This window comes from Bubalus kerabau, chromosome 23 (genome assembly GCF_029407905.1).
Source record: "Bubalus kerabau isolate K-KA32 ecotype Philippines breed swamp buffalo chromosome 23, PCC_UOA_SB_1v2, whole genome shotgun sequence".
Lineage (NCBI taxonomy): Eukaryota > Metazoa > Chordata > Mammalia > Artiodactyla > Bovidae > Bubalus > Bubalus kerabau.
The window spans coordinates 42492523-42514962 of NC_073646.1; the positions used below are offsets into that span (position 1 = coordinate 42492523).

The 22440-nt window shown below is 67.5% G+C and overlaps 1 protein-coding gene across 1 annotated transcript; it reads left to right on the plus strand.

Annotated features, from left to right (window-relative positions):
- The first annotated feature begins 2250 nt into the window (after window positions 1-2250).
- Window positions 2251-21447, plus strand: MICALL2 (MICAL like 2). Its single transcript, XM_055561538.1, has 17 exons — window positions 2251-2563; window positions 10112-10160; window positions 11825-11966; window positions 12757-12944; window positions 13586-13698; window positions 13941-14684; window positions 16050-16309; window positions 17018-17108; window positions 17741-17901; window positions 18264-18416; window positions 18960-19024; window positions 19112-19232; window positions 19377-19467; window positions 19762-19835; window positions 20375-20489; window positions 20846-20892; window positions 21252-21447. Exons 1-17 carry the CDS (start codon window positions 2421-2423, stop codon window positions 21344-21346), a joined length of 2652 nt encoding a protein of 883 aa, XP_055417513.1. The 5' UTR covers window positions 2251-2420; the 3' UTR covers window positions 21347-21447.
- The last annotated feature ends 993 nt before the right edge of the window (window positions 21448-22440 follow it).

Consider the following 22440-nt stretch of genomic DNA (forward strand, 5'->3'; position numbering starts at 1 on the left):
AGGAACGCTAGCTGCTGTAACAAACACGTCCCAAAGTTCCAGCAATGGGATCCAGCCCGCCAGTGTTTCTCACGACCCAGAGGCCAACCTGGCCAGTGATGACCTTCTGCCGGACCTGCACTGTCCAAGCTCCTCCATCTGTGGCCCCATCATCTGGTAAATTCTCTCCATCCAGCCCGCAGACCACGGAGAAGACGGAGACGGAGTGCACCCACCGCCTCCGTAGGCCACAACAGTCTCCTGACCTGCAGGGGAGGCTGGAGAAGGTTCCAGGCAGCGGAAACAGCAAGAAGAGGAGCACGTCCGAGGGGCAGTGGTGGGACGGGACGTGGAGAGGTGACTTTGGGGGAGGGCTGGACGGCCCGTTTTGAAGACAGTGCTTTTATGTTGAGTTGGGGCGGGAGGGTTAGAGGAGGGGTTTGAGAAGTTGGGGGGCAAGTTCTGGCTCCCACTGTTGTCAAAGATTTTATGCTGAGAAGAGACTGAAGGTGTCACGCCAGAAGCAGAGGCATGGCTAGATTTCCTGGAGAAACCCAGGCTTGCAGCAGCTGGTGGCTGTGGAGGTGGTGGCAACGGTCAGCTTCCGGCTGGACTGGATGTGGGCAGGGAGAAGACAGGAGGCGAGGGTCATGCCCGGAACAGAGGGGCTGGTTGAGGGCTGGGAGGCCCAGGAGTGGCTGAGTGCAGGGGGCCCCAGGGCAGAGGCTCTAGGCCAGAGGGGTAGGGCAGGTGTGGGAGGGTGGGGCCAGGCAGCAGCAGATGTGATAAGAGGCCGGACTTCACTCAGAGTGCTGCAGGGGCCAAGCAGGGAAGGGCTTGTTCTGCTGGCTTTCTGGAAGGATCCCTAGGCTGCGGGGGAGGGGCCCAAGGTCAGGGGCCAGGTGTCCGTGGCCTGGATGGGAAGGGCCGCGGTGGGGAGGTGTGGGCAGACTGGAGGTATCTGAGGTAGAAGGTCACTCTCTGTGAGGTGCTGAAGGGGACACCCCACACGTGCTGCCTGCCACACCACTGTTCCCAGAGGCAGCCACGGGGGCAAGAGTCAGCGCTCCGGCCACCTCCCTCTTCCTTCGGAGCCCCCAGCCTCGTCCAGCCCTGTGACCACCCCTTCGTGGCCTTGGCCTTTCCCTGCCTCACTGGCTTTTCCAGTTCTAAATTCTGCCCTGGGGTCAGGAAAACCCACTTGGCTCCAGGACTAAGCACCAGCCCAGACGAGCTGGCAGGACATCACCCTTTGTCCTCTTCTGGAAAACCCCAGGGGGTCAGAACAGCGGCATGGTCTCAGGTCACAGGGGCTCCCTGTCTAGTACCTGCTTGCCCCTTGGGATGGGAAGCTCACCACCACTGGGCCCAGTCGCAGAAAGGAGTTACCTCTGCGTGGGAAGACCGTCTCCACTCCTTCTAGTGGGCACAGAAGCCACCCTGTCCCCTTGCTGGGCCTCTATCGGAAAAACACCTTCCTTCCTGCCCGCAGCAGCCTTGTCTGGACAAGCCCTGGGCCTGACCAGGTGGGCAGGGTCACCGCACATGTCTGGTGTGTTTCTGGCTGCCTGTCCTCCTGCATACGGACAGGGTTCCCAGAGAACACGGACGGCTGGGAGCAGCCCCGTAACTGAGGTCCCCACGGGGACCCTTTTTTTCCTTAATAACCTGGGGCTTAGATGCTCGTAGCGGAAAACTGGGACACAGACCAGAACACCGAGACCCCCCCAGGGGTCTCAGGCAGGGAGACTCCTAGAGGACGTCGCCCCACCGGCAGGGCCGCCAACGACACCACGCCCCTTTCCCGGCCTCCGCTGCCTCTTCTTTGTATCCGGGAGGTTCACGGGCCCGCCGGCAGGCAGGCCGGATAGGAAAGTCCTTCCAAAGGCCAGAAATGCGAGGGCCGTTCCTGCTGAGCGCCGGGAGGGCGTGGGGGCCGCCGGCCGGCCCGCCTGGCGGCACCCGGGTCAGGCCTCAGTCTCCGCGCCCCAGAAGGGTGCGGGACGGGGTTGGAAAGAAAGAGGGTCGAAGCGCCTCCGCAGGACCCCGGGAGGGAGGGGCGAGCGGCGGGCGGGGCCTGGGCGGGGCCTATGGGCGGGGCTTGCTCGGGCCAAAGCCTTGCAGGACCAGGTGGGGGCGGGGTCCAGCCGGGCCCGGGGGCGGGGCCTCTCCGGGGGAGGATCCTGACTGGAGGAGTGGGGCCTGGAGGGCGGGACCTCATGGTAGGAGGCGTGGCTTAGCCGGGGGCAGGGCCAGGCGGGCGGGCTCCGGCCGCGTTCCCGCCGGCTCGTAGTCCTCCCGGGGCTCCTCGGCCGCGGCTCCTCGTCCTCCCAGCGCTCGGGGACGGGGTTCTCGTCCGCCCCCCGGGCTCGGGCCGGGCCGCGGCCACCGGGAAGCGCTGTCCGAGCTCCGGCGCCGGCCGGGCGGACACCGCCGCCCGCATGGCGGCCATCAAGGCGCTGCAGCAGTGGTGCCGGCAGCAGTGCGAGGGCTACCGGGACGTGAGCATCACCGACATGACCACGTCGTTCCGCGACGGCCTGGCCTTCTGCGCCATCCTGCACCGCCACCGGCCGGACCTCATGTGAGTGCGCGCCGCCCGCGCGCCGCCGGGGAGACCGAGGCCGGCCTGCTCGGGCCGGCGCGGGGCCGTGGACTGCGGTCAGGACCCCCGGCCCGGCGGGACGCTCCGCAGGCTGCCCCCCGCGGCCTCAGTTTGCCCGACCACCAAGTGGAGCTGGGCCGGAGCCAGGACCTCCGGCCGCCCCCGCCGGCTTAGTCAGTCTGTGACTCAGGCCAGCGACCTGGGCTCTGGCCACAGCCAGCCTTCCTGGCTGGTCTCCCTGGGAAAGGGCCAGCACAGCTGCCCTTCCGGGCCCTCTGAGACCCCCCACTGTCCTGAGACCTAGCCACCAGATCAGGGGCCCTTACTGATCGGACTGACTGTGAGGTACTGCCCCTCCCCGAGCCTGTTTAGGCACCCAGGAATGCAGCCCAGGGTCATTGTAGGGGAGGGGCTAACAGAGCCAAAAGCTTGAGACCACCCGGGTCCAGGTCCCACTGGCTAGGCCTCAGTACCCTGGGGTGATAGGGCCAGAGACAGGAGCGCTGGGAGGTGGGGCAGTCTGGGGACGAGGTCGTCTCCCCCCAGGAGCGTCTCGGAGCCGAGGCTGGGAGGTGGACCCTGCCCTGTTGCCAGGCCTTGTCCCCATTCTGGCCCCTTCCATCTGTTACGCACTCAGCAAACACTCTTTGACTGGGACCCAGCTGGCTGGGACAAAGCTCTGTGCTGTGAGGCCCTGGGCCCCTGCATCGTGAGAATTCACAATGAGTAAAGCTGCCCGGGCGGGTGCCTGGGCTGGCCAGACAGAGGCTCGGGAAGGGTGTCCTCAGAAGATGCCTTCTGGGAAAGCAGGGTGTTTCAAAGTTCTCCCGAGAAGTTGTGGGTGGAGCCAGAGGTGGGTGGAGCGGGTTTTCCAGGGAGCCCGCAGGTGGGAGAGGCCCGAGGCTGTACCTCCTACAGTAAGCGCAGCCCTCGGGTCTGCTGTACGGACCCGGAGCCCGAGGCCCAGGGAGGAGGCATCCTATCTTGGGACACAGAGCACAATCAGGCAGAACCAGAGCTGGCACGTGCCCCCCCCACCACTGCCCGCACCCAGATGTCCCCTGTACCCCCGGGGACTGTCCCCAGGCCCTCTAGAGGGAAGCTGGTCTTAAGAAAGAGGCCCACAAGGATTTCCTCCTGCAGCCGGGGGTTGTGAAATGCACGTGTGAGGCCGGTGGGCTGTGCTCTCTGCCCCCAGCCCCGGCCCGGTGATGCAGCGAGTGTTCCACACTGAACACCTGAAGCTGGGCTTTGAGGGGTGGGCTGGGGTCTTGGAGACTGGGGCATGGACTAGCAGTGGAGGCTGGGGCAGGCAGGGTCCTGGGGAAGGCTAGCTGGTGACTGAGCCCAGGAAACCTGGACAGGGTCAGCGGGAGGAGTCTGCCAGTGCTGAGAAAACCAGCGGGTGCGGCCTTCTGCCAGCCCCACAGCCTCAGGACACCACATGGGTGTAACTGGAAATTTGGGGCCTTTCTGAGCCCCAGGAGTGCCCAACTGTTCTCAGCTGAGCTGGGGTTGGAGGCCTTTGTGTGTGTATGTTTGTGTGTATGTGTGTGTGTGCAAGCCTGTCCCAGCATGCACTGCCCACAGGTGAACACAGGCGTGCACACGTGGGTGTGTCTGCGTCCTGGCGCAAGCTGGTGTCATGCAGCAGTTCCGATAACCGTTATTGAGTGCCTGCTGTATACTCAGCACTGCGTACTGTGCCAGGTGGCCTTGGCCCCTGCCTCAGGCAGGGAGTGATGTAGAGACAGACAGACACATGGACAGGAGCTCCAGGCAGCTCCAGGAGGTGGTGAGGGTGGGGCAGGGGCCGCTGGGGGAGGAGGAGGTCTTGCCCGGCGCGCAGGATGGTGTAGCCCCTCCCTGCTGGCTTGGTGTCCATCACCTGCCCCCGCTGGACTTTCAGCTCCAGGCGGGGGGAGGTCTGCTTTGTGCACTGCTGTGTCCCCAGTGCCTGGGACCATATCTGGCGCGTGCCAGGCACTCAGTAGCTAACAGCATGCAGCCGGAGGTCGGCAGACGTGGCTGGTGCTTGGGGCCCAGCAGGCGTGGCTGTCGTTGCCAGGTGAGGGCTCTGCAGGCGCCTAGGAGCAGCAGACAGCGCAGAGGTGGCCCGTGGCCACAGAGGCAGGGTGGAGGCGCATGGCTGCAGCCGGGGAACGCCACCGGAGGCCAGAGGGACGGGAGCTTCCGCAGGGAGCTCAGCCCTGCCGGCACCTTGGTGTTGGACTTCCGGTCTCCAGCGTGGGAGGGAGTAAACGTCTGTTACCCTCAGCCGCCCTGTTTGCGGATGTTTGTCATGGCAGCCGTGGGCGATGCGTCAGGGTCCTGTACGTGGCGGGGCCCTGGAAGGGACTCCACAGATACTAACTGGTGGGGTCCCATGAGTGTGGGCCCACGTGCGTCACGGGCCTCTGTCTGTGCCCTAAGCACCCCTCCGCTGCCTCTGGCTCCGGCCACGCCTCTGGGCAAGGGGGTGGCCTCCCCAAGAAGCTCTGAGCTGCCCCACCGGCCCCCAGTGGTGTAGGAGGGGAGGAAGCATGTGGGAACTTGGCAGGGTGGCTGTCCTCCCTGGTCAGACCTGGGTGAGACTCACCCCCTCCCTCCCCATCCTGTGAAGACCCCCGGCAGCAGGAAAGTGGACATCCTGTCTCCACGTCTCCTAGCTTTGCCACCAGGAAGGCCTTCCTTTTACCTCTTCTCAGGCCTTCCTGCTGCCTGTCTCCTCCTGGCGCCCAGCGGAGGAGCACACCAGTGCGGGGCTCCGGCTGCCTGCTGCTGGGTCCTCACAGCGGCTCTGCCCAGCGGGACCTGGGGTTCCCGTGTGCCCTGCGCTGGTCGCCCGCAGGCACCCTGGCAGGTGTGCGGTGTCTGCTGCAGGTAGGGAGACAGGTTCACCCGGCGGTGTGTCCCTGCCCCAGCCCACCTGCCCAGCCCACTCTGAAGCTGTAGGTTTCACAGATGGGCCTGGAGGCGCCTGCCCACAGGGTCTGTTTCCCCAGTGACGCCACACCTGCCCAGCAGCCAGGTGAGCTCAGGAACAGCTCAAAGTAAACACTCCCGTTCCGCCTCCGGGCAGTAAACCTGTGGGGCTGGACCTGGAGGGACCAAGACTCCAGGAGGCCAGGAGGAAGGTGGGCGGGCACGATGCCAGGGTGGGAGCCCTTCTCAGAGGCAGGGCTTCCTTCTCCAGGGCCTTTCGGGCGGGTGGGCTGCTGGAGCCCCCCGCCTTTTGGGGGCCTTCGAGGGCTCAGGAGTCAGGGAGTAGGGCTCTGTGCAAACTCGTGGGGTGCCCCCTGCACCCCACAGTCCCGTGGGGAGTGACCTGACCTTTCCCTGCAGCTTGTATCAGGCTGGACCAGAAGCAAGGGCAGTGGTGGGGGGCTCCCTGACCGCTCTGGGAGACTCACCAGTCATGGTGGGGTCAGGAGGCCCCAGTCCCAGAGGCCCCCACCCAAGACCTAATTCCTGGGCCAGGGCAGAGGGGCCAGGCCCCGGGCATGGGATGGCCTCCCCACGCCCCGGCGCTGGCTTTGTGGTCAGCAGGAAGCCACCTGGGGACCAAGCCTTGGCTCTGGCCTGAGAGCTGTAGCCCGGCCCTGTTGTGGCCTTCTGGCCAGCTCTCCAGGGTGCCTGTGGGAAGAGGCTTGGGTCCGAACCCCCGCCTGACTCCCCTTTCAGCTGCTGCACGAGCCCCAAGCTGACCCCTCTTGGCTGGGCCTGCTCCGGCCTGGGGGAGGCCTGCAGCCAGACGGCAAGCAGGGGGGCGTCCTGGGGCCAGCCCTACGCGTGGGGACCCCTCCCTGCCTCGCCCTGGCCGCCTCCTCGCCCCAGTCCCCTGGCCTCTTCCGGGGTGTCTGCCTTGGTGTCTCTGGCCCCAAACCAGCTCCCCCCGCCCCAACACTCTCTTCGGCCCCGTGGCCTCTCCTGTCTCCTCCCTGGGTGCTTTGGTGCCTATGTGTCCCTCCGTCTGTGTCTCGGCCTGTCTGTCCATCTGTCCCCCTCTCTGCTCCCTTTCCCTGTGGGATTAACCCCAGATGTGCTGGAGGCACCTGGAAAAAAGGCTCTGCTTCTGGCATTCCCCACCCCCACCCCAGCCCCAGAGCCCACCCCCACGCAGCTGCTTTTAGTTCCAGGAAGTAAACAGCGTGAGGTCAGCCCTCCAGGAATTTGGAAGGGGGTACGCATGCCCAAGAGCCCCTGGGGCGTTGGAGGTCAGCAGCCCTGCTCAGCTGTGGCCGCGGGGGGGAAGGGGCTGTGTGTGCCCGGGCACTGTGCCAGGCTGGGCGCCGGCCAGGGCACGGCACGCAGACCCAGTGAGTTCATTCATTCAGCCAGCGTTGCGACAGTGAACAGATGCCCAGGGGACCCCTCGCTCAGCGAGCACTGCACAGAGGAGCTCGTCAGAGCGTTTATGGAGCACCAGCTGTGTGCTGGCCCCAGGCAGGTGCCTTGGAGTCGTAACAGAACATCCATGATTTTATCATTACTATGGTTATTTTTATTTTTGGCCACACCGAGTGGCTCGTGGTATCTTATTTCCCCAACCAGGGATCAAACCGGTGCCCCCCCCAGAGGGGAAGCAGAGAGTCCTAAGAGGTGCGCCGCTGGGACAGTCTGGGAACAGGTCTGATTTACCAGGGGGTGGGGTGCTCCGCGTCCCCACCGCTGGGACAGTCCGGGAACAGGTCGGATTTACCTGGGTGGGGCGGGTGCTCCGGTCCCCGCCCACAGGTGTGCAGGTTTGACCCCTCGAGGCCTTAAACTGTAACACGAGCCGGCGCCAGACCTCCCTGAGTCAGACGAGGGGTCAGCCCGCGGGGCCTGTTGGGCAAGGTCTGCAAATGGGCAGCTGAGGCACAGAAGGAAGCCGTCCCACCAGCCCGTCCAGGAGCCCCGGGCGGGTATCTGCAGGGCTGGTTCCCTCTGGGCCTCCGCCCTGGACACGCGGATGCGGTCTGCTCCTCGAGCCTCCACTCTGGGCCTCTCTTCGTCCGTGTTTCCCATTTAGAAGGACGCCAGGCGTTTTGGGTTAGGGCCCCCACTGACTTAGCTTGATTCTCTCTGTGAACTCCCTGCTTCCCAGCAGGGTCGCGTCCTGAGGTCGTGGGGGTTAGGGCTCCAAACGGCCCCTTGGGGAGGATAATTCAGCCCGTCCCACTGGGGATTCACCTGCTGGGAGAAGGCTGGCGGCCTGGGGCGGGCGCTCCTTGGCGCTCTCTGAAAGGGTTTGCAAGGCCACTCTGACTCCGGCTGTTTCCGCCACCCCGCTGGACCAGGGCGATGCCGGCCGAACCCCCTGCTGAGGGAGCCGTGAGCTCAGGCTCCGGGAGAAGGGGCGCTCTGGATGCAGGGAACAGCGTGAGCCAAGGCCCAGAGGCAGGAGACAGGGAGTTTGGAGAGAGCCGGGTCTGGGTGGGGCATGGTCGCTGTGGGACTGGCCAGGGTGGTCCGGCCCAGCCAAGGAGCCTGGGAGGCAGGCTGGCTTTGGTGCTGAGTGTGGTGGCCTGGAACTTGAGTGGAAGGGCGATTCTGCACCCTCTGGCTGGCACATCTTGAGCCTGCTCAGTGGGGCTGACCCCAAGTCGTGGGTGCGCCGACCTGCCCTGGGTTCTGAGACGCTCGCTCTGGGTCTGCAGGTGGACAGGGTCCTGTGGGCAGCTGGCTGCCCCCCACCTCGCAGGACGGGGTCACTGCAGCCCCCCGGGTGGACCGAGGCCAGCGCAGGGGGCAGAGGGCTTCCTTCTTCTGCTTGTTTGGAGACAAAACAGACCTTGTTATCCTGCCCTGCAGCACCGAGCATCTTGCTGAGGACATGGCCATTTTGGTCAGTGACCCAGGGCAGGTCTGGAGAAGAGATTGGGCTTTCAAAGGGATGCTGAGGTCAGAAGGGCCAGCCTGGCCGGGAGTCCCTGGGCAATGGATGGAACCCAGCCAGTCCTCCAGCCACGGACTGCGGGGGAGGGGAGGCCGGGCCGCCACGCCCACTTTCCCGCCCTGCCGTCATTTGTCCCCTCAGACAGTCTGCTGGCCGCCCTGCCCCGGGCACAAAGCACCTCTGTTCTCCTGGGTGGTCTTACATCTGGGACCAGTTACCTGGGAGGTGGGGGTCCAGGCGGAGACCGGAGGGTCCCGAGGAGCCAGGCAGGGCAATGAACAGCAGCCGGAAGCCTGTGGGCCCCCCCGACGTGTGGCCCAGGGCCAGCCTCAGTTTCCTCATCTGTGTACTAGGCCTCCCGGGTATGTCAGGGGTCAGGGGGTCAGTGCACGGTCAGGGCTGGAGGCCAAGGCCTCCCGGGCCAGGTGGCTGCAGGGTCTCCTCTCTGTTTGTGACCTCCCCAGCTTCGAGGTGGGCGTGAGCAGCTGCGGTCGCCCTCTTAGGTGGGGCCCCAAGAGAAGAGGGCCCTGCCCGGGTTGGGCAGCACTGGGTTGCAGCCCTCAGCTCTCTCCTGTACCCCGAGGCTTCTGCAGAAGATCACCCCAAAGTGGCGAGGTTGCCGCCCAGCACATGGACAGCCAGACGGACCCATATGTGACCAGGCCTCCCGGAGGCGTTGGGCCACCCAGCTGAGTGTCCAGGCCTGGGCCGGCTGCCTGCTGGGGCCCGGCTGTGTCTTCGGCTTGGACCGTCCTCCCAGGGGTGCCATGCAGTGCTGCGCGGAGTCCTAGGCCTGGCCTGGAGCTGGCACCAGGCTTCTCCCCCTTCTGGAGTGATCTCTGTGCTCTGGCCTCTCCAGGCCGGGCCTGGGGCCCCTGCACACTCGCGGCAAAGTGCGGGCTGGGGGGGCGTGGGGGCTCTGACATCATCGGCCTGGAGGGTCTGCCCCCTTAGGAGGACGGCTGGGTACCTGGCGGGCACGTGTGAACCTCAAACGCCGGGACTCTGGGGCCTCGACCCTGCTCTGGTCCTGTGGTCCTGCTGTGTGGCCTCGGGCAGGTACGGAGCCTCTCTGCCGCATCCCTGTCTGTGAGCGGGGCGTTGACGGCGTCTGCAGGCGCGGGGCAGTGTTTGTACGGAGCTGGGGACAGCAGCGCTCACAGGCAGCGCTGAGTTCATACAGGGAGCGAGAGGAGCCCGGAGCTGGCGCGGGGCCCGGCCTGCCCTGACCACTGGGCCGTGCGCACCTCCGTCCATGGAGCCACTCGCTCTGGGACGCTGGCCTCTTGGGACCCCCCAGCTCCCTGCCAGGGGGCACCCTCCCTGAGCGGGAGCCCGGCAGGGCTGACCGCTCTGCCGCCCAGGGCCTGCTTCCAGCCACACCTAATGGGCGGGATCGCGTGCGGCCTCCACAGGGTGAGAGGTGAAGGTTGTAGCTGGGGGCCCATGGGGGCCACGGGGCCCAGGTCAGTGGAGGTGCTGGACGGCCTCCCGGGCCAGAGCCCTGCCCTCCTTGCGGTCGCCGTGCAACCTACTTCCTTCCCCGCCCCCACCCCGGCCTCGGTTTCCCCCTTCCCCCAGGCCCTTCTGGCTCCTCCTTTCTTGGACCCTGAGCTGCTTTGAACACCAGTGTTCTTATTTTCCAGAAACTTTGATGCTCTCAGGAAGGAAAATGTTTACGAGAACAACAAGCTGGTGAGTGCCCGCTTGTGCCTCCCCAGCCCACGTCCCAGGGACCCTCATGGGGCGACGTCCCCAGGGGTCGCTTCAGAGTCGCCGCTGCCTGCAGGTGGTCAGGGGAAGGGCCAGTCCGCGCAGGGCAGCCCCAGCTCCCAGAGCAGCCCCTGATCTTGCAGCCAGGCCCTCCCAGTCCCTCTTCCTGGACCCTCCTTCCCACCCGGGGCAGAGCAGGGGGAGTGGGCGGGACGGGGCTCCTGGGGGTCCTGGGATGGGCCTGCTCTCAGGCTAATGGCCTCAACTGCTGCCTGGCCCTCCTACCATGGACCCCTCCCGGCTAGCCTCAGTGTGTCTGCTGCTCAGCGAGCTCCTGACCACCCGCTGATGCCAGGGCGCTGGCCCATGCTCACTGTGCTCCCTTGTGGGCCCAGCCCGGGTGCAGCCGCCGCTCGGCGTGGGCAATGGGAAACTTAATCGAGATGAAATGAAACGGCATTTTCAGTTCCTCAGCGGCACTGACAACGTGTCAGACCCTCACCAGCCACGCGTGGACGGCTTGGGATGGGACATGCCCGCTGTGACAGGGTGCTTAGACCACCTGACCACGGGGAATGTGTGTGCGGGTGCGAGGCATGGTGAGGGGGCCGGGGTGCCTCCCTGGGTGAGGCCGGGAGGGGGCTGCGGAGGTGAGGCTCCGGGGCTGGAGGGCGCCCTGCTTGTGGGAGACAGCAGGCGGGGCCCGGCAGGGATGGAGGGGGAGGCTGGAACAGTGAGAGGAGGAGGCTGGAACAGAGCTGGGGGGGAGGTCGGAAAAGAAAGAGGAGACTAGAACAGAGGGAGGAGCCTGGAGCAGCCGGCAGCTCGGGGTGTGGGAAGAACTTGGCTTCTTCTCTGAAGGCTGTTGTGCTGGGAGCTGCCCCTAGTGCCACAGGGTCTGTGCAGGGCAGGGGGCAGCCGGAGGAGCCAAATCCCGCCTGTGTTTTGAAGGAGTTAGAGGCGGTGGGAGGCCTCAGTATCTGGGATGGAGGGGCCGTCACTGCTGGGGGCTGCAGGTCTGCGGGCCCAGGAGCCTCTTGGATGCACAGAGATTGGGGAAGTCATGGTAGTTTAGGGGAGGAATGGAGTGCAAAGGCGGGAGCCCACTGGGCAGGCAGGAAGAGCCCCGACAGCGCAGAGCCGGGCAGGGGAGGCAGCCCAAGGCAGGGCGGGGAGACGCAGAGGCCGCGGCCAGTGGGGAGCCCCTCCTGCCAGTGCCCTTGCCGCGGCCCCTGGCTTTGGCTCCTAGGACACAGGTCCCCGTTGGCCTGGGGAGGGCTTCTCCCATGGAGAAAGCTGCCCCGTGACCTGTGAGGCCCGTGTCAGCCAGGGGTGCACAGATTCGGGGGTGGGGGACCGTTGAGGGGTCTCCACAGTGACAGGCTGGAGTCCCTGAGGACCAGGGCCCAGACGGGCCCCTGGCTCCTTCAATCCCGTTGTTGGGGTGTGATCCCCATTGTACAGACGGGTAAACTGAGGCCAGGGAGCCACACAGGCCAAGCAGACCACGAACCAGAATCTGACCCTTCTGGACTCCAGGCGGTTCTGCTGCCTCGGGCCCATCCCACTCCTCCGGGGGTAGCTGGTGGTCTGGCCAAGGAGGGGTGGGGTCTCCCGGCCCCTCGCTGACCGCCGCCCTCCCTCAGGCCTTCAGTGTGGCGGAGGAGCAGCTGGGCATCCCGGCCCTGCTGGATGCTGAGGACATGGTGGCCCTGAAGGTGCCCGACCGGCTGAGCATCCTGACCTACGTGTCCCAGTACTACAACTACTTCCAGAGGGGTGCCTCCGGTGAGCGCTGCCCCGCCCAGGCCCCCCGCGGGCAGACACACCCAGCTCCCCCATGCCCCTCCGGGCCTGGGTCTACCTGTCTGCACCCCTGGGGTCTGCGCCCACAGCTCAGGTGGCGTGGCCAGCCCCACTGGGCTCTCAGGCCTGACACAGAGACCCCCCGTTGGGTGCTGAAGGTCAGCTGGCCCTGGCAGGGTGCAGCTGCTAGCAGGCTGCACAGGGGAGGGGCTGGCTGGGGGGGGGGGGGGGGGGACGTTCGTTGCTCCAGCTGCTTTGTGCAGCAGTCTCCCCACCTCCCACCACGCCTCGCCTCACCCGGGCTCAGAAATCCCCAGATTGCTCTGGGCTGAGGGCCAGCCTGCCCTAGAGCCGCACTCCGTGGGGGAAGAGAAAGTCCCTATTCCCTGCCTGCAGAGCAGGGCTCTTGGGGAGGGGAGGGGATGGGGAGAGGGGAGGGGATGGGGGAGGGGCAGGGGATGGGGAGGGGATGGGGAGAGGGGAGGGGGAGAGGGGAGGGGATGGGGGAGGGGATGGGGAGGGCAGGGGATGGGGGAGGGGCAGGGGATGGGGGAGGGGATGGGGGAGGGGAGGGGGAGAGGGGGAGGCCAGGCCCTGCTGCGAGTGGAAGCAGTCAGGGCCCCCCACCCAGGCCCCTGCCCATACCCCCCCACCCCAGCTCCCGCACTGGCACTGGCACCTCCAGGGAACCCACACTGGGTGGGGAGGAGGGTAGCTGGACTCTCAGAGCCAGCATGAGGGGCCTGGGCCCTGACCCCGTGTCTCATGCCAGCTGAGCGCACGGCCGGTGTCAAAAGGCCGTCGTCCAATGCCAGTGAGGAGCCGTCTGGAAAGAAGGCCCCGACCCAGCCCACCCAGCCCGCACCCGTCCCGGCCCGGGGACAGCCACTGTCTCCAGTCAGCACAAACCGTACCGTCCAGCGGAAAGATGGGGGCACGGAGGGCCCCCCGCAGAAGGCTGTAAGCGCCCAGCCCCTCGCTCTGGTTCATGGGTTCTCTGTCAGCTTCCCCCGAGCAGGGCTCTGGGGCCTGAGTGTGCCCAGGATGTGGAGTTCCCTCGGGGCCCAGACGTGGCCCCAGCTGCCCCCTAGACTGGCCCCACGAGCTCCTTCAATGCTGTGATGGTGGGGGTGTGATGCCCACTGTACAGACGGGTAAATGGAGGCCAGGGAGGCCCTACAGGCCCAGCGTGCTGCAAGCCGCTGCTTCACCTCAGCCCCTGCCCCGCCCCGTGGGTGGGCCTGGAGAACGGGCGGTGTGTCCTTTGCTCCCAGGCCAGCCCTGCAAGGTGAGGTGGAGACGGGATGGGGTAGGGTAGTCACTCCAGGCTTCCCCGCCCGGGGCGCTGGGAATTGGGTTGGATTTCTGCACCTTGGGGTGGGAACTGGAGGTGTTGGAACCTGTCCTGGTCCTCAGGGTCCCCCAACATCAGCCCCCAGCCCCCCTCCGCTTGGACCAGGCTGGAGACCCTGAACTGAGTCCAGGCATGAGCCTCCTCCGGGGCCTCGGTCTGTAAACTGGGATCTTCCAGCCCCCGGATGGCTGGGCGGGCTGGGGGTGGGTGGGCTGGGGCAGGCAGCTCAGTGGTGCCCACCGCCCAGGGCCAGGCCGCGGGGGGCTCCCTCAGCAGCAGCTGCGGCGTCTGCGGGCAGCACGTGCATCTCATGCAGCGCCACCTGGCGGACGGGAGGCTGTACCACCGCGGCTGCTTCAGGTGGGCGTGGGCGTGTGCATGTGTGCATCTGTGTGCGTGCTGAAGGGTGTGGGCACTTCCCAGGGCGTCCGCACCCCTAAGGAGGGCCTTGGGTGAGACTACCTCAGAATGATTGGGGGATGGGGCGTTTGAGTGACTCGCCGGCCGCACGAGGGGACGTGGGACGCATGTGCATGTGCTCTGGGAGGAAGGAGTGCACATGCGTGTGGCTGGATGGAGCCTCCCGCCCCCAACCCCCACAGATGCAACCAGTGCTTCAGCACGCTGCACTCGGGGGCCTACAGGGCCACAGGAGAGCCCGGCATCTTCGTCTGCTCCAGCCATCACCCCGGAACCGCCTCTGCCAGCCCCACGTTGCCCAGCCTGGCCTCCAGGCGGCATGGAGCCATGTCCATGGACTCAGAGACCCCTGGAGGCCTGAGGAAGACGCGGGAGGCAAGCGGACAGAGAGATGTGGGGCCAAAGGCCAGGCTGCCTGGCTGGGACCCCGTGGCGGGCAGTGCGTCTGCCAGAGGTTTTGCTCCAGCTGCAACCGACCCGCCGGCCCCCGCTTCATCCCGAGTCCTCACGGGGAGCCCAGCTGCGCCCAGGCTCATGGTGGGCCCTGCAGGGGGTGAAGCCAGAACTCATGTGACCAGCAGCTCCCTGACGGTATGGCCGTCGCCAGCAGGCAGACCCCCGCCCACCGGGACCCCGAGTGCCCTGGATCCTTGCCCGGCCACACCGCAAGGCTGGGCCACACCCCGAGTCTCAGCCCCCCAGACCAAGCTCAGTTCCAGGCCGGCGTCTCCAGTGCCAGCTAGCACCCCGGCCTGGACCCCATCATCCTCTAAGACCCAGCAGGCTCGGGAGTGGTTCTTCCAGACCCCCGGAGCTGCCCCCGGCCCTGGCCCGGCTGCTGCAGATGCGCCTTCCAGGGACGGCCGCAAGGAGCAGGCACTGAGCTTCCTCCGCAAAACCCTCCCGGAGCTCGGGGCGCCCGGCAGGTGGGTGTAGGAGGAGCCTGGGGCCCAGCGGGGTTGGGGCAGCCGGGGAGGCCGGGGAGGTTCTCGGGGCTTCGGCCCTGCCTGGCGTGTGGCACCGGGGCTGCCCATCCCCAGCCTGTTTACTGACCGGGGGGTGTGGGGACTGAGGAGGGCCTGGAGGCTGTAGGCGGGGGCCACAGCTGGCCCTGTAGAGCTGGCCGCATGTGTGCGGGGGGCCAGGCCATGCTCAGTCCATGTGAGGACACCATGCACAGATGAGGGGCCGGGGCCACGGGTGGTCCGAGCGTTGGCGGGGCTGAGCATGGCCCAGTGTCTTCAGCGCGCGGGACCCAGGGCCGCAGGGTGGTGGGTAGAGGTGGGTCTCCACGCTCGCGTCCTGGGGCTGCTGGACAAGCGGGGCCCGGGCAGCTGCAACCGCAGGCCTTGTTCCTTCACAGAGCTGGAGGCCCCGGGTCCGAGTGCCAGAGGTGGGCAGGGCCGCACCCCAGCGCAGGCTCGCGGGGGCGCCCGTGGCCCCTGGCTCGTCTCTGCTGTCTTCACGGGCTCCTGTCTGTCCATCTGTCCTGTCCTTCTCTCCTTTCCCTCTTGTCTTTGACGTCAGGGCCTCCCCCATCCAGGATGAGCGAGTCGTAGCTTGATCTCACCTGGAGACAGCCTGTTTCCAAATAAGGTCACGCCCTGAGCCCCTGGGGGGACAGGGGGTGGTGCACCATGGTGCCCGGTACACGTTGGAGGGTCCACGCCAGGCCGGCGACAAGGCTGCAGCCACTGCCCGGAGTTGCCCTTCCCGTTGGGGCTATTCCTGGCTTGGAGCTGCTGATGCTGACGGGTGCCAGGGCCTCCCAGGGCGGGCACGGGCAAGCAGACCCCCTGCCACTGCAGCGCTGAGGGGTGTCCAGAGCTCTCGGGGGCCGAGGCTGTGTGAGCGCTCCCAGGGTGCTCCCTGTGGGGAGCCCAGTCTGGGGGGACGGGGGAGAGAACTGGTTTGCCTGAGGGGCCTGGGCCCCCACTTCCTGCACAAGTGCACCCCCGGGGACGCGGTGGCCGTGGGCGGGCCTCATGCATGTCACTCAGGATGGAGCACAGACTCTGCCATGCAGCCTGGCTGCTCCGATTGGGTCGGGGGCTCAGGGAGGGAAGTCAGGGTGCTGCCCATGCCCTGCACGTGGTGCCTCGGGGGGTGTTCAGTGCCAGCTGACCCCAGAGCTCACAGGAGGGCGCGCCAGGGCCAGACGCAATGCCCACACCCACAGCAGCCCTCAGGAGGGTGGGCCTTGGGAAGCGTCTCAGGGAGACGAGGGGCTGCTTACTGCCTGGGGGTCGAGGGAGCTCCCACCCCTGCTGACACCCGTGCCCCCCCAACAGGGCCCCCACCACCACCACCCCCGCTCCCAGCTCCCATCCCAGATCTGAGGGGCCCAGAGCCAGTCCGCCAGCCAGGGCGTCACTGCCCACATCCCCACAGACCCTCAGCTCCCTGGCGAGGATGGGGCCTCCCGCCACCCCGGGTGTGGGCAGCACCTCACGGGCATCCCAGGAGGCCAAGAAGGGCTCGGCTGCCTCCTCAGGGGCTGTCGGGGCCGGTGCTGGCTCCAGGCTGAAGCCGGAGGCCCCGCTGGCCAAGGGTAAGAGCCCCCAGTGTGGGCGGGGTGCGGGCCGGGCTGTGGGGGTGGTGGGGTCCCCAGGGTCCCCGCGCCCAGCCTGTCGCCGTGTCGTGGCCGCTCTGTTCCCGGCCTGTGGTCCTGTTTCACAGCCTGGCTCCTGGGGGCCCGTCTGGGCAGCTGTCACCCGCTGGCCCAGCCCCACAGCCCCGCCGCCCTGTGGCGACGGCGGCCTGGCAGGGTCCCCTTCCCGTGGGTCCCTCTTCACTGCCCAGAACTGGCCTCGGGGTCTGTTCTGCAAAGGCCCTGATGCCCTTGACTGCCCTGGCCTCGTGCTCCGGGCCGGCGTTACGGGCGCTTTGCTGCAGGACTGTGAACTTGGCTTTTTCTTGGCGCCGGGGCTGCCCCTGAAGGCACCCGTGGGGTCACTGGGCGGCTCAGAGAACGCAGGATCCAAAGCGTTCTTCCTACTCTTTCGTGGCTGAGCCCCCAGCCCGAAGGCCATTCTGCCCGGAGCCGAGGAGGCCTGCGGATGGTCACCCCACACCCGCACGGAGTCCCTGGAGCACACACACCCTGTTTGGCAGCAGGAGAAGTGGGCAGGGACCCCCCAGGCACACAACACAGGGGGGAGTCCTTCCCAGGAGCCAGGCTGGCTGTGGGGGTGCCCGAAGGTGGGGTGGTGGGAGGAGCGGGAGGGGCAGCCTTTCCCAGCAGACTACTCCCATCCAGGCCCAGGCGCCAGCCCCCAGGGCAGCCCGGAGGACCAGCCGGCGGGGTGGAGGGCCCGCCTGAAGCCCGTGGAGAAGAGCCCTGCAGACAGGTGCGTGCACAGGCCCCCGGGGCGCCGAGCCTCCCCCGCCTGTGGCCAGGGCGGGCACCGGGCAGGCACACAGCAGGCGCTTCTCACAGGCCAGCCACACGGCGGCCAGTTGGCACCCATGGCAGGGCTGTGTGCCCTTGGCCTGTGCGGGTCAGCTGTGGAAGCGGGAGCCTGAGGGGACAGGCCATGTGCCCTCAGGCTGCTGGCCTCGGGGGGGTCAGGCGGCTCCAGGGAGGGGCCACCAGCACCCTCAGATCCTCACTGAGCCAGCCTGGAGGCCCCAGGGAAGGAGAGCACCCGAGGTGCATCCCCCCAGGGCTGATCTGGGACCCCCACTCACTGTAGGCTTGGCAGAGAGAGGGGCGGGGAGGGAGAGAGGGCCGCTGCAGGCCCGCGGTGCGGGGTGGCCTCCCTGTGTGAGCTGCGGGGGACCCATCCTCATACATGCTCCAGGCAGGGGGCCGTGTGTGCATCGGCCGTGTGCACCTGAGCACACGCTCACACCTGTGCACACACATCTGTTCTCCAGGTGAGACCGTCGGGGCCGAGAGCTGCACGCGTGCTTCAGACTGGTCTGCACAGGGTGTGGGGAGGCCTGTCTCCTTCCCCTGACCTCCTGCCTCTCTGCCCAGGGCCCCGGAGGCAAAGGAACCTCAGGTCCTGGGAGAGCCGAGGGCAGGTGATGCAGCCGGGAAGGCGTCCGGGAGCTCCAAGGGGGGCATCCGCATCACGCTGAACTCTGTGCGGGTGGACAGGACGCCAGGCACGGCCGGCCCCGGGGCCAGCCTCCCAGGTACTGCCAGCCAGAGGCCCCCAACCCTCCTCTACAGGCAGCCCTGGTCTAGCGGGCCCTTTCCTCGGGGGCAGAGCAGCCGGTGGTCCTGGCGGGCGGGCGTGCGTGTGTGAGGCGTGACTGTGCGTGTCTGCTCCCAGCCGCGCTCTGCCTCCCCAAGCAGGTCCCCTCTCAAGGGCTGTGCTCTCAAGGGCCAGGCTTCTGTCCCCTTCCCCTCCCATGGACGGGGCCAGCCGGGCAGACGTGGATCGTGGCCTGACACCCATGTGGGCACCCCTCCAAGGGGCCCCAGCTCAGGAAGGCAGGAGGGGGAGGGCCTGGGCCTACCAGCCTGACACATGGCTCGTCCCCACCACGGGTAGCCGCGTCTGCGTCTGCATCCCCTCTCAGGAAGCTGGCCGTCCCTGCCAGCCTGGATGTTTCTGGCGACTGGCTGCAGCTTGAACCGTCGAGGAAGGAAGGCCCTGCCCAGAGCCAGAAGGAGGAGGAGAAAGGTCCTCCACAAGGCAAACCAGGTGAGTCCAGGGCATACCGCGTTCCTGCTTGGGATCCTTTGGAGGACATGCCCCGTGGGGCTTTGGAGGATGCATAGGAGCTCGTGAAGCCTAGACTGGAGGAAGACAAGCCTCCAGTGCCAGCAGAGGCGAGTGCACCTGGACGTGCTGGGCTCTGTGTATCTGAGGTGGGGCTGGAGGTCTGGAGGGGCTGGGCTGGGCCCCAGGACGGGATCAAGGCCCTGCCTCCCTCCTGGAACCTGAGTCACCCTGGCAGCGATGGGGCGTCTGCTCCTGGCATCTTGTGGGAAGGGTGGCTGGGGTGCTGGCAGGGTGTCCTTGCTGCCAACCTAGAGGAGGGCAGGGCCCGAGTGAGCACAGGGTCTCCTGGGATGTGTCTGCCAGCTCACACTCTTCAGGCACCAGCAGGGGCTGCTGGGCATGGCAGGCATACCAGGATGCCAGGGCGTCCCGGGGGGCAGGGCTGGGTGGGCCCCACTGCAGACCACGTCTGGGTCATGCTGGGCCTGGTGCCTGAAGAGGCTCGTCCTGCCCCTTCCCCAGGGAGGCCTCCAGGCCCGGCCAGCGTAGCTGCTCTGCCTGCCAAGTCGGCAGCCTCCCCAGTCAGGGTGAGTGGGCTGGGGCACGGGTGGGTGAGAAGCTCAGCCCCAGGACCCACGGCCGCCCCCCACCTCTCACCACCCGCTCATCCCCAGCTGCACCCCGACGACATGCCGCCTGAGATCCAGCGGCAAGTGCAGGACATTGAGAGGCAGCTGGATGCCCTGGAGCTCCAGGGCGTGGAGCTGGAGAAGCGTCTGCGAGCGGCTGAGGGGGGTGAGCGCCCCCCACACCCCGGGTTGGGCCCCCCTCCCTCCCCCGGTCGGGCCTCCCCTCCCCACCCAGCACCCTGACCTGGCCTCACCCAGCGTGGCCCTGGGCGCCTCGGCCCGCCTGCGCCCAGCCCGCTCCTCTCTGTAGATGACTCAGAGGATGCCCTCATGGTGGACTGGTTCCGGCTCGTCCACGAGAAGCAGCTGCTGTTAAGGCTGGAGTCGGAGCTGATGTACAAGTGAGTGTCTGGCCGTGGCCCCCTGGAGGGGCCTTCTCCGTGCACGTACACGGGTGCACACACAGGTGTGCTCATGGGTGTGCTTGCGGGCATGCTCCCGGGTTTGCCCGTGGGTGTGCTCACAGGTGTGCTCGTGGGCGTACTCACGGGCGTGCTCACATGCGTGCTCATGTGTATGCCCGTGGGTGTGCTCATGGGCGTGCTTGTGACGGAGTGTGCTCACGGGTATGCCTGTGGGTGTGCTCGTGGGCGTGCTCGCAGGCGGCCAGGCTCACAGCCACACACCCTTGGCAGGGCCAGGGACCAGCGCCTGGAGGAGCAGCAGCTGGACCTCGAAGGGGAGCTGCGCCGGCTGATGGCCAAGCCGGGTGCGTCCAACCAGCAGCGCGGGGCGGGGCTGCGGGGCGCGGGGTGTGGGCTTCCCTGGGCCCCTGGCTGGCTGCCTGGCTGAGCTCCTCAGCCTCTCTGTGCCTGGGTTTCATTCCTGGAAAATGGAGATTCTAGCACCCTCTCCTTCGGTGGTGGTGAGGGTTGTGTGGGGCGTGCCGGGAGCAGCTGACAAGAGTCTGTTGGCATCGTGGTTCCCGCAGCTGAGTTCAGGGCTGGGGCTCGGGTCCTGGCAGGCCTGCCCGCCCCTTGCCATAGTGCTGCCAGCCCACCGTGTCTGGGACGGCGGGCGGGGCGGGCGGTGTTGTGTGCCTGGCTGTGACAGCCGGGAGGGGCCCGCAGCGCCCGCCTCCCGTTCAGGTGCTGTTCACTTGCTCCCTCAGCCAGCACTGCCCCTCACGGCCCAGGGACCCCCCCATTTCTCCGTCAGGGGAGGAGCCTGACCTTGGGGAGTGGGGACACCACGTCCCTGAGCAGGGTGGGGACAACAGGGCTCCGCTGATGCCAGCTGTCCCCGCAGAGGGTCTGAAGTCCCCCCAGGACCGGCAGCGGGAGCAGGATCTGCTGGACCAGTACGTGCACACGGTCAACAGCCGCAGCGACATCATCGACTTCCTGGATGAGGACCGGCTTAGGTGAGGGGGTCCAGGGGGGTCCGGGTGAGGGGGGCTCAGGACCTCTCCTTCTGGTCAGCCGGAGGAGACCCACCCTGTGCATTTTGCAGGTGGGTCCCGAGGCTGAGGGTGGGCCCTGCCAGGCAGCCCGGTTCCCAGGGTCTCCCCTAGTGAAACCCCTGGTGCACGCCGGCCCTTCTGACCCCGGTCACTGTCCCAGGTCCTGCCGGGCGGAGAAGCGGGGACCTGCGTGGGGCAGGAGAGGGTGGTTCAGTGGTGTGGCCCGCCGGCAGGTGGTGAGAGGGCTGGTGAGGTTGGGCGGTATGAGGGCGCCCGCACCCCCGCCGCCGCGTGCCCTCACGGCCGCTGCATTTCAGGGAGCAGGAGGAGGACGAGGTGCTGCAGAGCATGATCCAGAAGCTGGGTGACTGGGGGCTCCGGCGCAGGGGGGCGGGGCCCGTGGGGCGGGGTGGGCCATCGGGGCGGGGCCTGTGGGAGGGAGGGGGCCGGCTGGCCCGCGGGCCGCAGAAGCGCTTGGTCAGGAAGGCTCACCTTGAGGCAGTGAGTCCCCCGGGCTTGAGGGGTCCCATGGTCGGGGCGAGGGGAGGCCTCGTCCCCCAGAAGGCGCCCAGCCCGGCGGGTGCTCTCCAGGCAGGCGCTCGGCGCGTCCCCCTGGGAAGGGCGGTGGGTGGGCTCTGCTGGGGCCTGGGAGGCCTCGCGGGTGGGAGGCCGTGGGGAGCCGGCCTCCAGGTGGGCGAGCGAGGCCCCTGTGTCCGCCCCCAGACCTGCAGAGGAGCAGCGAGGAGCAGAGGAAGAAGCCCAGATTCCGCTTGTCCAGCATCTGGTCCCCCAAGAGCCGGAGCAGGACCCCCGAGTAGCCGCCTGGCGGCACTGCAGGACCCTCACCTGCGGGCAGGGTGGGACCCACGCTGCCCCCTCTGCGGGGTCCCGGGCACCTCAATAAAGAAACTGACGCGTGGCCTGGCCTCCGTGTCCCGTCCCGCCCCAAGCTCCTGGCAGCCCAGAGGTCTCAGCCACCGTCCTCTGCTGCTGCGTGGACAGGCCTGTGGCCTAGGGCGCTCACAGCCTCTCTGGACCCAGCCTGGGCCCTCTGGGATGGGCCTGCTGGCTCCTTCCTGGCCTGGTGGCGCAGACAGGCTAGACGTGAGCCTTCCAGGAGCCAGGGCAGGGCTGGATCTCTGCAAACCGCACCGGCTGCTGGCCCCCACACCCCTCGTGGGATCCCCGTCTAGATCTGTGACTTTGACCTTTGAGGTAAAGGCCAGCTGGGCCCCTGTGGGCCGCGTTCCTGGCGTCCAGCAAGGGAGAGCCAGGCACCGCCCTGCCCGACCCCGGGTAAGGGGGCCACGGTCCCGCAGGGCAGGCCTGAGGGAGCAGAGCTTCCTCGCAGCCCAGACCTGCGTCCTCGGCAGCGCCAGCCCGGGCCCCTGGACTGCAGTCAGCCTCCCTCCCAGGGCTCAGCCTCCCAGCCTGGCATGGCGGGTCACAGCCGTGTCTTCCTGTGGGGTCTGCAGCCACCGCGGAGCCCACCATGGTGGTCCCGCCCTGGGGACCCTCGGCAACAGCGAAGCATGGACACTCCCCACCCGGCGGCAGGGCCCACCCGGCGGCAGGGCCCACCCGGCAGCAGGGCCCCGCAGGTACCGTGGGGATGGGAGCCCCTGGCTGAATGTGCTGGGCCCACCGGCTCTCAGCTCTGTCCTCACGGGCTGTGGGGGTCTCCGCTGGGGTCTGGGGAACCGCAGTCAGGATGTGACCTGACAGGGCAGGGTGTTGCCTGGCGCAGAGGTGGACTCCTGGTCCCGGCTGTGCTGCTCAGCCGCGTGGCCTTGGGCCAGGGCCCTGCCCTCCCTAAGCCTCTGGTAGCGATGGGCTGCGTGTTCCTGGTGAGGTTGGTGGGGTCACGGGGCTGAGCCTGGCCCAGCAGTGGGTCGAGGGGCTCAGAGACTTC

Excerpts from the sequence above, each read along its gene's own strand:
- MICALL2 (XM_055561538.1), top strand. The coding sequence starts at position 2,421 with ATGGCGGCCATCAAGGCGCTGCAGCAGTGGTGCCGGCAGCAGTGCGAG. Across the intron at positions 14,685-16,049 it reads GAGCTCGGGGCGCCCGGCAG|GGCCCCCACCACCACCACCC; the intron begins GTGGGTGTAGGA and ends CCCCCCCAACAG. Across the intron at positions 20,490-20,845 it reads CTGGATGAGGACCGGCTTAG|GGAGCAGGAGGAGGACGAGG; the intron begins GTGAGGGGGTCC and ends GCTGCATTTCAG.